The sequence below is a fragment of the Calidris pugnax genome, unplaced genomic scaffold (assembly GCF_001431845.1).
Source record: "Calidris pugnax isolate Ruff unplaced genomic scaffold, ASM143184v1 scaffold41, whole genome shotgun sequence".
In the NCBI taxonomy this organism is placed as follows: Eukaryota; Metazoa; Chordata; class Aves; order Charadriiformes; family Scolopacidae; genus Calidris; species Calidris pugnax.
In genome coordinates, this window is record NW_015094509.1 from 18,641,882 (window position 1) to 18,656,616 (window position 14,735).

General features: G+C 42.2%; 1 protein-coding gene across 1 annotated transcript in view; it reads right to left on the reverse strand.

Annotated features, from left to right (window-relative positions):
* Positions 1-14,735, reverse strand: part of SNTB1 (syntrophin, beta 1 (dystrophin-associated protein A1, 59kDa, basic component 1)) — a 114,880-nt gene that overhangs the window by 32,702 nt on the left and 67,443 nt on the right. The window contains exon 3 of the mRNA XM_014965524.1: positions 9,126-9,333. Coding sequence (XP_014821010.1) covers positions 9,126-9,333 — 208 coding nt within the window. The remainder of the gene's footprint in view (positions 1-9,125; positions 9,334-14,735) is intronic.

Consider the following 14,735-nt stretch of genomic DNA (forward strand, 5'->3'; position numbering starts at 1 on the left):
AAAATAGGATACAAGGCATATATTGCTTCTGCTTGTTCCAGAAGCGATACTCTGCTCTTCCGCAACACCCCTCAAACATTAACCAGCTCATCTGTCCCAAAAGTACTTGAGGGAATAAACTACACACCTCTGATTGCAAGCTGAGTGGGTGAGCAGGATGGGGCAATTCCATGCAGAAAAGACTGGGGGGGGAAGAGGAATGTTCTCTAAATGTTCTCTCTTCTAAATTAAGGCATTTTTACTAGGAATGACTCCGATTTTGCCAGGAGTTTTCTCCACAGGGATCAGCTGGGGGTCCTGGGGGGAGAAGGGCTGCAGGGCAGAGAGAAGAGGGGGGTTTTATGGTCTATTCTGCTGCTTTCTCATCTATTTATTCATGCCCTTAATAAAAAAGCTGAAATGGAAGTATTGTTGTACTAGAAAAAAAAACAAACCCTGATGCCTGGGGTGAGAGGAATTCATAGTGGGCAGAGCCTAATGGGCCCCTCCATTCCCCTGAAGGTGATTTTTAACTTCAGGAGGAAAAACTAGAAAATGAGAACAAGGTAACTTCGAACAGAGAAAATGCAGCTGGACAGGAACTTAATGCTTGGAAAATCTGAGATTTTCTAAGGTAGACAATCCATTTCCTTTCAAACTTCTTACATGCAGCCAGTAAGTAGAAAAATGCAGACAAATGAGCAAACAGACACAGTGCAAGGGCATAGCTCTTGCAAAACACTGTCTTTCTCAGTGCCCCTCGCATTAATTGGGAAGGGAACCCTTGCTCCTCACTGGTGGCAGGGATGGATATGGGTTCAGTAAAGGTCTCTGCTTCCTTATGCAACATGTGTTTTATTAATGCTCATGTTGCATTTAAATCACATTTGAAAACCAAGGAGAATCACTGCCTCCAATTCCTTCACTATCTTTCTTACAATATTTACTGACAGAGGCTGAGAGAAAAAAAGGAGGCCTTTCACGTGCTTTTGAAGGAAGGGTATCAAAACCTTCCTTCACATCATACCTGTATCTTTCCTGATTTTTTTTTACAAGTTTTACAACTGAACTTGACTGCAAATACATTCAAACCTGGGCTTTCAAACCCGCAAAGTCCCAAAAGGTGAGCTGACCCAGCACGTATGTAAGGGAGGTAGACCCTTTTGGTCAGAACCAACTGCAGCTGCCAAGGCAACAGATGAAGAGGCTCAATATCCTGAAAATTTAGCAAGATCTAGGAGGAAAATCCCTCATCTACCAAAATCTAGAAAGTTATTCTCCAGCAAAATCTAGCCCAACCCAGCCAAGCAGCAGTTCAGGTTCAGGTTATGTAGAAGAAAGAGTTAAGCATCCATGGCATGGCAGCTGCAGCTGGTTCTCAGGACAGGCTCCCACAGCCACCACAGAGGAACCAGAGCAACAGCTCCTACCCCCCAGAGGGGTAGGGAACTCCCCCTCTTTCCTTTCGGCATCCGTTCCTCCTTCCAAGCTACAGCCCATCATTTCCCCTCTCAAACCCTGTCCCAGGTTTGTCAGCAGGATATCTGCAGAGGTCCCTCTTGCAAGAGAGCCATGGGCCACCACATGGATCCCACCTGTGCTCCATGTCCCCCCCTGCCCACACAGGCACAGCTGCCAGAGGAGTCGTCACATCTCCTGCCTCACAATTCCTCCCGACGCAGGAAGACAGATGTTAAATAAAACTCCACAGTGGGATGACATTAAAAAGGAACTTTCCTGTCATTCCTAGTACTCACAGGAACAGCAACAGCAATACGCTGTATTTTATTTAAAAAGTTAAGACAGTTGTTAGGATGGTTAGATCGAAACTGAGGGAGAGCAGGCAGGGTGTGATTACCTCTGCTGGGATCCAGCCAGAACTAACACAATCTTTGTGGGAAGGGCGAGGGGACATGCGGGGCCCGTTTACATCATTTACACAACTTTACCTTTCGGCTCAATTTCTGCAAGAATAATTTAACACCTGAAGGCTACCACAGGCACAAAGGCACTCACTCACTATTTAACTGTGCCCCATAATTATAGAGGGCTTTTCCTTCACTACAACCAAACTGTAATGCAGAAATACAGACTTTTCAGCTCAGGTCCTTCATGCACTTACCATCATAGTCCTATAATTTTTCATTATTTATTTACACTTATTCTTCTTTCCAATCCCCTTGCACTGAGCACTTCTGCCTGATTTAGATTGATCATTTTCTCGGTTCTCATTGGAATGGGAAGAAATAGCACATATGTTATGGACAAAAACTGGCAAAGCCTTTAAAACTGTGTCGTGAATGAAATGGCTGTTTTCAGCCAGAGTTTTCCTTAATGTATCCATTTGCTGAAGGCACCTAAAGCAAGAAGAGAACAATGTTGCTGCTGAAAAAAGTAGCCTGTGGAGGAACCTCGCTGAAGCTGGGAGAGGAAATTACTCTTTATGCTATTTCAGGTTTACGTCTTTCCTAAGTACAGGCTGATCGTTATCCCAGATAATGGAGACTGTTAATGTAATTAAGCACTCTGTTTTGGTGTTTTACAAAGCAAACAAATAAGTTCGGGAATTAATAAACTGCAAGGCTAAGTGACACAGGGCAAAACCAGGACTTTTCATTTGGATGTAAGTGCTCCACAGCAAGTAATTAGCTGGCACTTAAAAGTACAATTTCTAATTTAGGATGCACAAAAGATTTTCTGATTTGAGGTATGTGTAATCTCCAAAAGGTCAGATCAAATTTATTATGACCAACTGTAAATAATCAAGATGAGAAATCGGGTCCTCTAACCACTCAAAACAGGAGGCCAGGACCAAATTACCTTTCTCTTCTTCCTGGGCATGATAGATGGGTAGTAATTCCAAACATGCCTCTGTAATTAGTAAAGAAACCAGAGACTGAAAGAAAAGAACAACAAAAACCCCCAAACCCTCTAGAGACTAGAAATTGCAAAGGAGACCACCCGACAGGAATGTAATTTCCTTGCAAAGAAATTAGGCATTTGGGTAATCGTTCTTTTAGCAAACACCCATGTTTCTAGCAATTATTTATCTGGTTAAACCATACGCTGATTTGCACTGAGGGTTAAGACACAGTACAACCCAAAACTCGCTGCAGTGTCAAGCCTAAGCACGCACAGATACCTTCCAGGGCCAGAACACAGACCCAGGGATCAGCACAACCCGAGTTTTATTCCTCAATGTGCCGCAGGTTCAGCCTGTGCAGCCGGATGAGGCAGCTTGCCCAGACGAAGAGTTATACACTGCCTAATGAGGCAGCCCTGTTCCCAGTCCCTGCCTCTCTGCCACAGCCTCTCACTACTTCTCTTTCACCGGGATTTGTATTTGCCATAAAACCTGCAGAAAGCTAATGCTACCCCACCCAAAAGTAATAAGTTTTCTACTGTCATACCTATCTGATCTGGCTCAGGGTCAGACAAGCACTGCCACCACCACCGTGATGGAAGAGCTGGGAGAGCTAAGGGGGATGGCAGCAGCCCCAACTATGGAAACGGCCATGCCCGGGTTTTCAAAATGCTTCCTAGCAGCTGCTGTGCTTCACAGGAAGGTGGTTAAAATCAGATATTCACAATGTTAAAGAAAGGCACAATATTTTAACTATGTGATGGGCTGATGGTTTTCTTGTGCAAAGACATTTTAAGCTTACTTTTATAATTTGGAAACTATATAAAATTTTAAGACTGAAGCTTCATTCCCATTCGTTGAAAACTCATTTATCTGTGATGAGAATAACAATGTGCTGTCTACTTGTGCAAACTAGTGAACGTACTTCCAAAGGAAATGGTATAGCAGAAAGGTTTTCATTTCCTACTGGGGGAAAAAACCCCACAACCCTCAAATATACTCTCATGTAATTTGCCTAAATCTTGTTTGGACAGCTTGCATGGCTCACAATCTTGCTGTTATCAGTCCCTCCTCTGAATTAGAGTGAGAGCAGGAAGATAGATACAATACTGCAATATACGGCTCGATACCGAAGAAGATCACTCTGCTGTGACATGCCTCGCACTTCAGCTCTAACACAATGATACGGTTATCTAAGGTTGGAGGAGACTCAACAGCCTGTAATATATTAACACACTTTTCATTTCGGAGATAGTGTCAGGAGCTGAAAAACAACTCCAATTCACTATGCCGCCTTGGTTATTTCCCCTCCAATACTGGGTGTTTTCTCCCCTCTGATCCCCAGACCAGATTTTGTGGGAGCAGCAACACACTTGCTTTGGGCAGGAAGAGCAACGTGAACAGGAACCTGAGGTTAAGACCTAAGTGAGAAAAGCCCATAAGGGCACTTTTTCTGCAGCTTCAAATATTAACGTTATAAAAGAAAACTTGCAGCAAATCCTATTTTTAAAAGTTTCTCAAAGGAGCTTTGAGATAATTTTAAGAAGCCAACTGCCTGTAAGACATTTGACATCCAGAAAAGAGAACAGTCTCTGGATGCAGAAGCACTTTTTCTTTCCTCAAAGCCTACATTTAAAGTGTCACTGGCACAGTGAGGACAGGGAGAGAGGCAGAGCTCGGGGTTTCATTTAAGTTTTCTTTTTTAACTGACCAAGCTACAAGCCTGGCGCCTGGCTACAGCTTCAGCTTCCCCTGAAACCACTCATGCTTTTGCCTGTGTGGCCAAGTGCTGAATTGGCAAAAGCTACCTTTGCAAAACCCGTTTTGCCAGAACACCTTTTTGTGCTTGTATTAAAGAGGCAAAAATGTAGATAAAGCTTTTGCCAACGATATCTCGGTCTATTGGAACAGACATTACAAAGGGATAAAATAAACTACCACTTCCTCAGTGTTCAGCTCTCCAGCACTAGAGACGAATTTGCTCCTCATGAAGGAACTCAATGGTAGGTGGATAAACGTGAGGAGAAAAAAAGCAGGGGTGCCTGTTTCAGCTCCTCTACGCACAGGATGTGCGGAACTATAAAACAGCAGGGAAAAACAAGAGTTGGAAAAGACATTTCTACAAGGATTGAAAGGATTCCTGGAAAGAAGAGGGACAATTAACACACACATGGAAAAAGCTCCTCAGTTAGGATGTCATTACTAACTTCTTTTTTTGTCTTTGGTCACTAAAATTATCTCTACAGGGAGCATTAGTAAAAGGAAAGACCTGAAAAGATTAAAATGCACATGCAGCTGTTCCCTCCCGTTTAGCATGCTTGTTAATCCCACAGGGATTACTGAAGTGAAAGGACAAATACAAGAAAGAAAAGGTGATGGGGAGCACACACACTTCGTTACAAACTGGTACTTGACATTTCTTTTAGTTACAGAAAAGTTTTAGGACGCTGGCGACTAATGTAACTCCCTAATCCTTGGCCAGCTTCAGAAACCCTTGCCATGAGGTCAAGGTCAGGACAAAGTTAGTGCCTTAATAAAAGAGGGAATATGGCATCTCTAATGATTGCTTCTGGCTGTTTTTCTCCTCACCTATAATAATGCCACAGTGATTGTTTGCTTTCTTAAAGGGATGCAAAGCTCTTTGCTTTACTTGCTGACCGACCCTCACTGCCCACCCCGCGGCACAGCTGGGGACCTGATGGTGGGCCTACAGGATGGATGTTTTGTGCTGAAGACCACAAAGGGCTGTCTTCACAGGGAAGTTTCAGTGAAGGTAGAAGAATCCTGTTAGCATAGTACCTTAGATAACCTACCATTTATTTTAATGCTACCCACCTGAGGGAGGCTCTGCTAATGAATCTATTTTTGTAGTACCATAAAGGTTGAAGTTTAGAGCTAAGTTTAGAGCAGACATATAAAAAATGTCAAACCAGGAAATAGCTTAATGAAAGCAGAGAGTAATCACAGCAAATTACAGAGAAATTTCTATGGGATTACATTTTGCATTCCCCAAACAAGCAGAGGAATTCATCTCACAGCGTCATTCCATTTTGCTGAGAATTCACTGTAAGGATGTGCTACGTAAGTAACATACTGCAATGCCATAAAACCTGTCTTAAAAGTTACAGTCTAAGATGCTTTGCAAAACAGAGCTCAAATTTCTTCCCACTGCAATCCATGGAAAAAATAGGAAGATATGTCACAAAATATCACAGACAAAAAAAATTAATGGTAATATTAGGAGGAATACAAGGCATATGTTTTATTTTGTGGCTACTAATAATGAGATCGCTTTCTATACTCCGTCGTTTAGAAACCAACCAGTAGTGGATGTGGTAAGGAAGTTCACCCCAGGAGAAGAAAGCTCATATTCCTGGTGTGTTTCCAAAAATCACTGCAGAATTTAATCTCTCCCCACTGGCAAACCCAGGTTTTGCACAAGGAGCACCTGGGAAACACCGGGTGGTCAGCACCTCACCTGGCTGCCTCGAACACCTCCTCTGAAACAGTATATACACAGTTTGCATACATACAGTATATATGCCTTCCTCTCCCACCCTGCAGGTTATCTTTCTTTCACCCAGTCGTTACAGCCCACAGTCCAGTAACAAAATAAAAGCAATTTCACATTGCTTTTTACCATATGTAGTGATTTTCCTCTACTTTTCAACAGATCTCCAATATGAGAAGATGCTGGAAACTTTTGACCTCACTTCATAACTATTGCAGAGCTCTGGACGGTTAGTTTAGTGAAAAAAAACATGTTGACTATTGGGTAACAAAGTCATGCAAATCTTTCAAGGCTAATTCTTGATGACAGCCGCTGTAAATACACTGGAACGTGCACAGAGCCAAAGCCTGGTCCTATTAAAAGCAACACAAGTTTCACCACTAAATTCAGCAGGATCTTGAACCTGATGTCCATAATGAGCAGCATGAAATAAGATCTCAGTCCATAAGGAAAAAAAAAAAATAATGAGGCAAAAGAAGTGTGTTAATGGGATATTGTGTATTAACTGTAAGGAGAGGAAATTCATAAACCAGAAGTGTTCCATGGGTCTGCTTAAAATAACCCGTGATTATTTTACATATAAGGTCTACATGATCTGCTACAGAGCAGTTACCCCTTCAGAGAACAGTGTTTTGCAACAGAAAAAGCCTCTTATATTCAGTTTTTCATAAGTTTATAGAGAAGGATACAAAAGGGAAAACAAGATTAGAGACCTCACGCCTGTACAGTTTAATACTTTTAAAATTTACTTACCAATGCTTTGGTGTTTTAACCTCAAATTATTCCACCCAGTTTTTACATTTTCTACAGCACTAAGCCACAGAGCTGTGCTGTCCTCCCCACTCTGCAGAGGGAGGGACAGGAAAATGTACCAAATCTGCCTGAAAGGTTTTGCAATTTTTGCCTCACTACAAGCGGTGTGGACTGACTATTTCTGGGCACAATTCTAACACTGTACCATAGCAAATCCACACTTAGCAGTTGGTACAGTGCCTAAAACAAATTCTGAGACTACTGATTCGATACCAGATCACCTCATACTGATACTATCCCTATGCATTTCTGGGTTGGCTTTCCAAAGGTCAATAGGTCCCAAACTACTTTCCAGCTAACACCTGCTTTCCCCTGTGGGATAAATTACTTTGAGACTCAAACTGTGCAAGACATGGGGTAAAAGTTGCAATTGCAAGCTCGGCCTTCTACGAAGATCAGCTCAAATGCAAGCTTACAACTAGAGAACAAGCTCCCAGGTGCAGTGGAGATGCTAACTCACACTCCAGACCATGCCCAGCTCTTGGGGCCAGGCATAGCAGAGGGGTGGATCAAGGACCAAGGAACCGGTTACTTCCCAGGCTGGGAGTGGGAAGGTGACATCTCATATACGTGAGCAGGAGACATAACAGCAGGGGAGCTCGAGGCTGGTGTCAGTTTTTGTGACTCATGTCCCATGCCTGAGCTTGACAGATCACAAGACTTTTCATTTCCCAGGAAAGTCTTTGCTAATTGTTGTACAGAAGCAAAGGCGCAGGGGACCTTCCAGTTTTGTGTTAATGGGATATTGTGTATTAACTGTAAGGAGAGGAAATTCATAAACCAGAAGTGTTCCATGGGTCTGCTTAAAATAACCCGTGATTATTTTACATATAAGGTCTACATGATCTGCTACAGAGCAGTTACCCCTTCAGAGAACAGTGTTTTGCAACAGAAAAAGCCTCTTATATTCAGTTTTTCATAAGTTTATAGAGAAGGATACAAAAGGGAAAACAAGATTAGAGACCTCACGCCTGTACAGTTTAATACTTTTAAAATTTACTTACCAATGCTTTGGTGTTTTAACCTCAAATTATTCCACCCAGTTTTTACATTTTCTACAGCACTAAGCCACAGAGCTGTGCTGTCCTCCCCACTCTGCAGAGGGAGGGACAGGAAAATGTACCAAATCTGCCTGAAAGGTTTTGCAATTTTTGCCTCACTACAAGCGGTGTGGACTGACTATTTCTGGGCACAATTCTAACACTGTACCATAGCAAATCCACACTTAGCAGTTGGTACAGTGCCTAAAACAAATTCTGAGACTACTGATTCGATACCAGATCACCTCATACTGATACTATCCCTATGCATTTCTGGGTTGGCTTTCCAAAGGTCAATAGGTCCCAAACTACTTTCCAGCTAACACCTGCTTTCCCCTGTGGGATAAATTACTTTGAGACTCAAACTGTGCAAGACATGGGGTAAAAGTTGCAATTGCAAGCTCGGCCTTCTACGAAGATCAGCTCAAATGCAAGCTTACAACTAGAGAACAAGCTCCCAGGTGCAGTGGAGATGCTAACTCACACTCCAGACCATGCCCAGCTCTTGGGGCCAGGCATAGCAGAGGGGTGGATCAAGGACCAAGGAACCGGTTACTTCCCAGGCTGGGAGTGGGAAGGTGACATCTCATATACGTGAGCAGGAGACATAACAGCAGGGGAGCTCGAGGCTGGTGTCAGTTTTTGTGACTCATGTCCCATGCCTGAGCTTGACAGATCACAAGACTTTTCATTTCCCAGGAAAGTCTTTGCTAATTGTTGTACAGAAGCAAAGGCGCAGGGGACCTTCCAGTTTTTGGTGTTGCACGCCACATTAAGAAAAGAAAGATCTCCGTGGAAAGCTAAATCAAACCCCAGAACCTCATTTAGCCTCTTCACTTCCAGAAGAGGCTGAATTCAGGAAGAAAGAATAATCAAAAAAGACACTGCTTAAAAACGAAAATAAGAATGTTTTCATTACCTTTTCTGCAAGCCAGCCTAGATGCCTAATCTCTCGACTTCCAGCAATCCCTGTTTTTCCGAGCTGGTCTCTGACCTCTGCAATCACCCGGGGGATGAGCTCATTGACACTGGAGTGGATGGCATTGAACCAGGCCTGGGCTGTAGCTGAATCCTTACTCCTGAGCACCACGGTGTGCTTGGCATCAGGTGAATGAACTTCAATCAGCCTAGAAAAATTGAGGGGGGGAAACATTATGTTCACTCAAATATCGTTAGGCAGTTTAATTTAGCTTAGTGTTAGCAATGAGTTAAAAAGAAGGATACGAATATCAAGACTTAGCACTAAAAACTTACCTTTACACTTGAATACGGTAGGATTATCTTAACTGAAGCCAGGTCTGCATAGACATTATGGTAAAATCCTTGAGAAAGGGATTTGCCAATGCTGATGCAACCCCACATCTAGCATGTCAATATGAGTTTCAAATATAAAGGCGAGAGGAACGTTTCCCCATTAACATTCACTGACACGGCAACCACCCGGAACTGCCCGTGAGATGACTGCAGAGAAGCTGGGATAAGTTGCTACCTTCTTTAGCTGGCAATCATAGCATGCCCAGGGTTTCTCAAGGTGTTTATTTTACACATGCAGAGCTAAATGAAAACCACCCTCAACCCAAATGGAGGAGTTCTCTTAGGATTGCACTGTGGTTTCAGTGACACCACTAAGCATTAACCAGAAGACTGCTGCAATTGGCCTTATCCAGGAGTTACCAACATTCTTAATGCTCCATTTAGATCCTACTAACAGCAGCAGCAAGGAAGTACTAACCGCAACCCTATGATTGCTGCTGGCAGGCATCTTCTATAGTTTTCCAAACTCCTCTGGACAGAAACGTGTTGGGTTTTTTTCCCAAAACACATGCTTACACGACCATCCTGTGGGCTTCCACTCCACCACCGTGGTTTGAAAAGCACAGATGAACAGTTTTCAAGAAAACGAATCCTGTCCATCATGGTTATGGGACCTGTGCCAACACCTTTGTTAATAACAACAAAAATGCTTTGAGAGGCAGCTACAGCTATTTCAGTTCTGTTCTCAGTGAAGTTATTAGTTACTGGTGGGGCTTTGTGTGCTCTTTATAGCTTTGTGGGCCACTTTTACTTGAACATTTGTTAAATAACCCACTAAGTAGTAGTCTGGTTTATCTTTATATGGTGATTATAAAACCAAGCCCTAGTCATTGCCCATCCCTCAACTCTGCATCACAGTTGTGCTTTTTCATTATACACATACAGTGATTGCCCCTGAACATTACCCAAATGAATCTGACCTGGAATCTGAGCCTAAGCACGTACTTCTGTCCTGTGTATTGTTGCCTGATCTCTGGGACACACAACGACTCCTTTCTGTAGCAGGAAAGTAATTAGTTCAGTGGAATTTATTCAGGTTGAGGTTCAAGACAGTACTGTAATACAAATATTTGTTACGCAATTACAAAATCCTGCAATTTGGAGCTTAGCTAACAATTAAGAGTTTTTAATTAATTGGTTAAACCAGAGCAGAATCCAGAACAGAAGGTGACTTGATCTGCGCTGCTCTGTGGGGCTGGGAGAGCGAGGACCGCTGACCTCGTGTTTGTCCATTTTGGGAAGGGGAGGTCTCCACGTAGACACGGCTCTAAAGATAGAAAAGGTCATGATTTTCCAAACTCAGCAGCTGAACTGTTCAGGGTCCTAAATCACTGTTTGGATAGCTTAAAAAGTGGGTTGATTTTTCAGAAAGCACCGAGGCAACATAATAACACGTGTTTCTTCAGAAAAGCTGCTGGAGCTTAGCACTGTCTGAAAATAGAGGCTCTTATTTAGCTGCTCCAGGATGCACTGAGGATTCAATCTCAGGTATTGAAAAGAAAATTGTGTCAGATTATGCAGGTGTGGTGAATAAGAAAAATATGTTTGTATATGCATGTCCCCAATCACACTCATTTTTTCTGCACTGTGAAAAAAAGGCATCTCCCTGACAGTTATGATTTAGCCATTTCTGACTAATGATGGTTACTACCACACACTGGTCTGTCTTTCCATGAGAAACACTGCTATGCAGCTGCCATATGAACTTGAGTTTGAACTTGTTCCTGTAAGCAGCTATCAATGGAAACAAACTATACAGGCTTGGATTTTCAAAGTATATTGTGGTAATTGGTGAAACATTGCTTAATACTTACAGAGCACTTTATGGCAGGAGATCTGACAGCATTTTACAAATTAGGCCAGTGACAGCATCCCTGTTCCACCACCCAAAAAGTGGAAAGGTGCATAATCCAGATGAGCCAGGGAACAAGCCAGGAGAAGAACTGAGTATTTTCTGCACTCTAACTTTCATTTTAATGTATCTTTTAAAGAGAAAAAAATATCTGGACAGCACAGCAGTATTGTGCTGGTTTTGAAAAATGTTAATGCACTGTATGGATTGTGTGAAACAATGCTCTTAACAAAGCCTGTGGTTTCTATAAGGGAACTCCCACCTCCAGAGTAACCGCCTATCATGCAGTAAACAAAATGCTGAACAAGGACGATAAAGACACAGAAGAATGCGCTGCTTTTTCAGTTGCAAAGAAACAGCAGCAAGCATGTCTCATTTCTTCTTGAGTTAGAGTTGTAGCAGGCTTTTGTTTAAAAATAAATTATCTAGAACTGAACAAGCTTCCAAATGACAGCTCACTTCCTTCCAATTTAGAATTCACTTAAGTTCTTACTTAAAGCAAGTAGATTAACATGCAAACAAGTATTTTGCTACTTGGGCCTTCACCAAAGTGTATTTCCCTTGATGGTGGCTAATTGAGTATTTCTACAAGAGTTCTGTTCTCTAAAAGAACAAACATTTAGTTAGCTCTTAGCCATTCTGTTTAAGCGGTTCTAAACTACATATATTCTAATATATACACAATTTACTGTGATATCAATGTATATATTCTAACATACATATGCACACACACATACTGGGCCATGCTTGCAAAAACAATCTTAAAATATCATCCTGAGGGGCTCCGGTGACTTCTAATGGGGCTATTTTGGGGACTGCTGCTTGTCAGTCATCAACGTTTGATGGTGATGCACTAACAACTGCAGAAAGTCATCTTCATTCCCTCTGCTGAGTGACAGGAAGATTGGACAATACTGCTACACTTCTCAAAAGTAAGTTCAGAATGGGAATAAATGCTGCATTGACGGGTCTGAAACTGAATCCTTTTATCCGCTGCTCCAGCCTGAGGAATATAACTGCAAGCATCATTCCTGTGCAAGCTGCTAGGTAGGGCACCTTTTTTATTCATACCATAAGGCCAAGTGTCTAAGTGTTCAACTGCCTGGACTCTGCTACCGATCTGGGCACTAAAGTTCTATAAGGTCTGAGCACTAAACTACCTTTAAGAAACCAGGCTTCCAGATTCCTGCTCAAGATCCAGGACTTCCATCTCCGCAGTCATTTGGGGCAAAGATACTAACAGAAACTTAGAATCTTCCTGGAAACCCATGGGCTCCAACTGCATCATGTGCTGAAAGCCCTGCATCCCTATAAACTCTTCCCCTTTCTGCCTTTCAGCCTACAGTGCTTTGACTCATCAGTCCATTTGGATGATGCTTTTTGTGTAACAGCTGACTGATGGTATTTCCATATTTTTTGAAAAGCAAAAAAATACCATTGACCTTAGTAAACTCCAACACTAAAGCACTTAAATGTTTGCAGCAGTCCAGCCATTGTAGCTTTGATTTCTTCCTTGGCTAAACTGACCACCGCTTACTGACTTCTGTTTATCTGCAGTTCAGTGATAAAGTTCCCTTAATTCCCCACTGAATTGAAATATTTAGGGCAATGCCACAGCTGTGTTTATTCTCACACTCCGCCACAGTTATGTAAATACTGCATATGGAGCTGCTTCTGATAAAGCCCATACCAACCCAAAGGAATTATATGTTAGTTCTAGATGGCTGCCAAGATGCGCGGCATCTCTCCAGTTTGGCAATGCATATGAATGATATCACATTTTCTCAGAGATCATTTGGCAAACCTTATAATAAAAGAGTTATTTTCTCTCTCCTCCTCAAAGAGTCCCACTGAGCCGAGGAGTGTTTCCAGCATCCCCTTCTCCACCTGCAGAACACGAGGGTGACACAAAACCCGTAGCCTCCAAATGCCATAACCTTGTATGTAGGAGGCCAAAATTCCCTCCCTCACTGCATCTTCCAGAGCCTTTACTTTACAGAGGATCAGAAGAAGTTGAAAGCAAATGTTTGGTAGACCATACTCATTCCACATTTGATAAGGCCTCTTTCTGTAGGAGTGTTCATTATCTGAGAAATACCTTTTATCAAATCTCTTGAAAGAACTTCTCCCACAAGCATTGGCTCAGGACCAAATGAGGCACTGATTTACACTTTCTGACTTTTCTCGGGTCAGATTATGCATTCAGTCACTGATTAAAGTGGGGAGTAAATCCCTTGAAGTTAATGATAAGCTGGAGCCAGAGTTACTTGAGTCCATCATGTTACTTTGATTTTGCACCGGCATAGCCAGGAACAAAACACTCTGCCACTGATTGCACACTTAAAAAGGGGGCAAGGGCCAAACTGCTCATTCCATCTCTTCCATCACTGTCTGCACATGAAACTGTGGTAAGTAATTTTGTTGATTTCTGAGCATACAAACACAGGAGCCTTTCCAGCATAAGGGTGGATTTAAAGTAACACAATCAGCGATCACATTTAAATAGTTGTAGGTTTTGTTATAAAATAAGTCAAAAAACCCTGTCAAGGTTCTTTTTCAATTCTACATGCAGCATCAGGAGATGAACCAGGAACAAAACACATTAAAATTAAGCAGTGGAAACTTTGGGTTTAGTCTGCAAGGAAAATATTTCATAGAGAGACTTTAGGCTTGCAATGAATTCCCCAGCATACACTGAAGAACTACCTTCATTTTATCCACCTAAACAGAGGTGAAAGCAATTTTACCAAGCCAGTGCTATTTGGCAATCAAGTGGAATTTTTCTATGTAAAGTCTCAGACTCCTCACTGTCAGGTACCTGCTGTATTAACAATTGCTGACTTTCAACTTATGGTGGTAAAAGTGATGTAGTTACTTGTTTCTTGGGAGCTGGATTAGACTGATGTCCAAACAGAGGGTGTATATGAGCTGTCACAGTTGATTTCATTACTATTTGCCACCAGCTGGGCTTTAATAAAAGGGATATCAGCAGAGTTGCACCACATGCAAGTAAGGAAAGGATTTGGTTCTGCAATGGACTTGCTCACACCATGGTGTGCTGATGCTGACCAATCTGCAAAGCACAACACACGCTGCCTTCTCTACCCAGAACAACTATGAAAGACATGTAATAATTTTTAAATGTCTATGGACACTTAACAAAGAATTAGAATTCTTTCCCTGCATTGCCCAAAAGACATCTTATCTTTTTCCATCTTGAATTTTTCTTTTATATTCTGGTTGTAATAGCCCTGAATATTTTTAATGCAGGAATACACAGTCCAGCCCTCTTCACAGTGGATTCAGCATCAATGGCTAAAGTGCTGCTGTTTCAAGGATCAGTTGGGTCAGTTACTTGGGGGG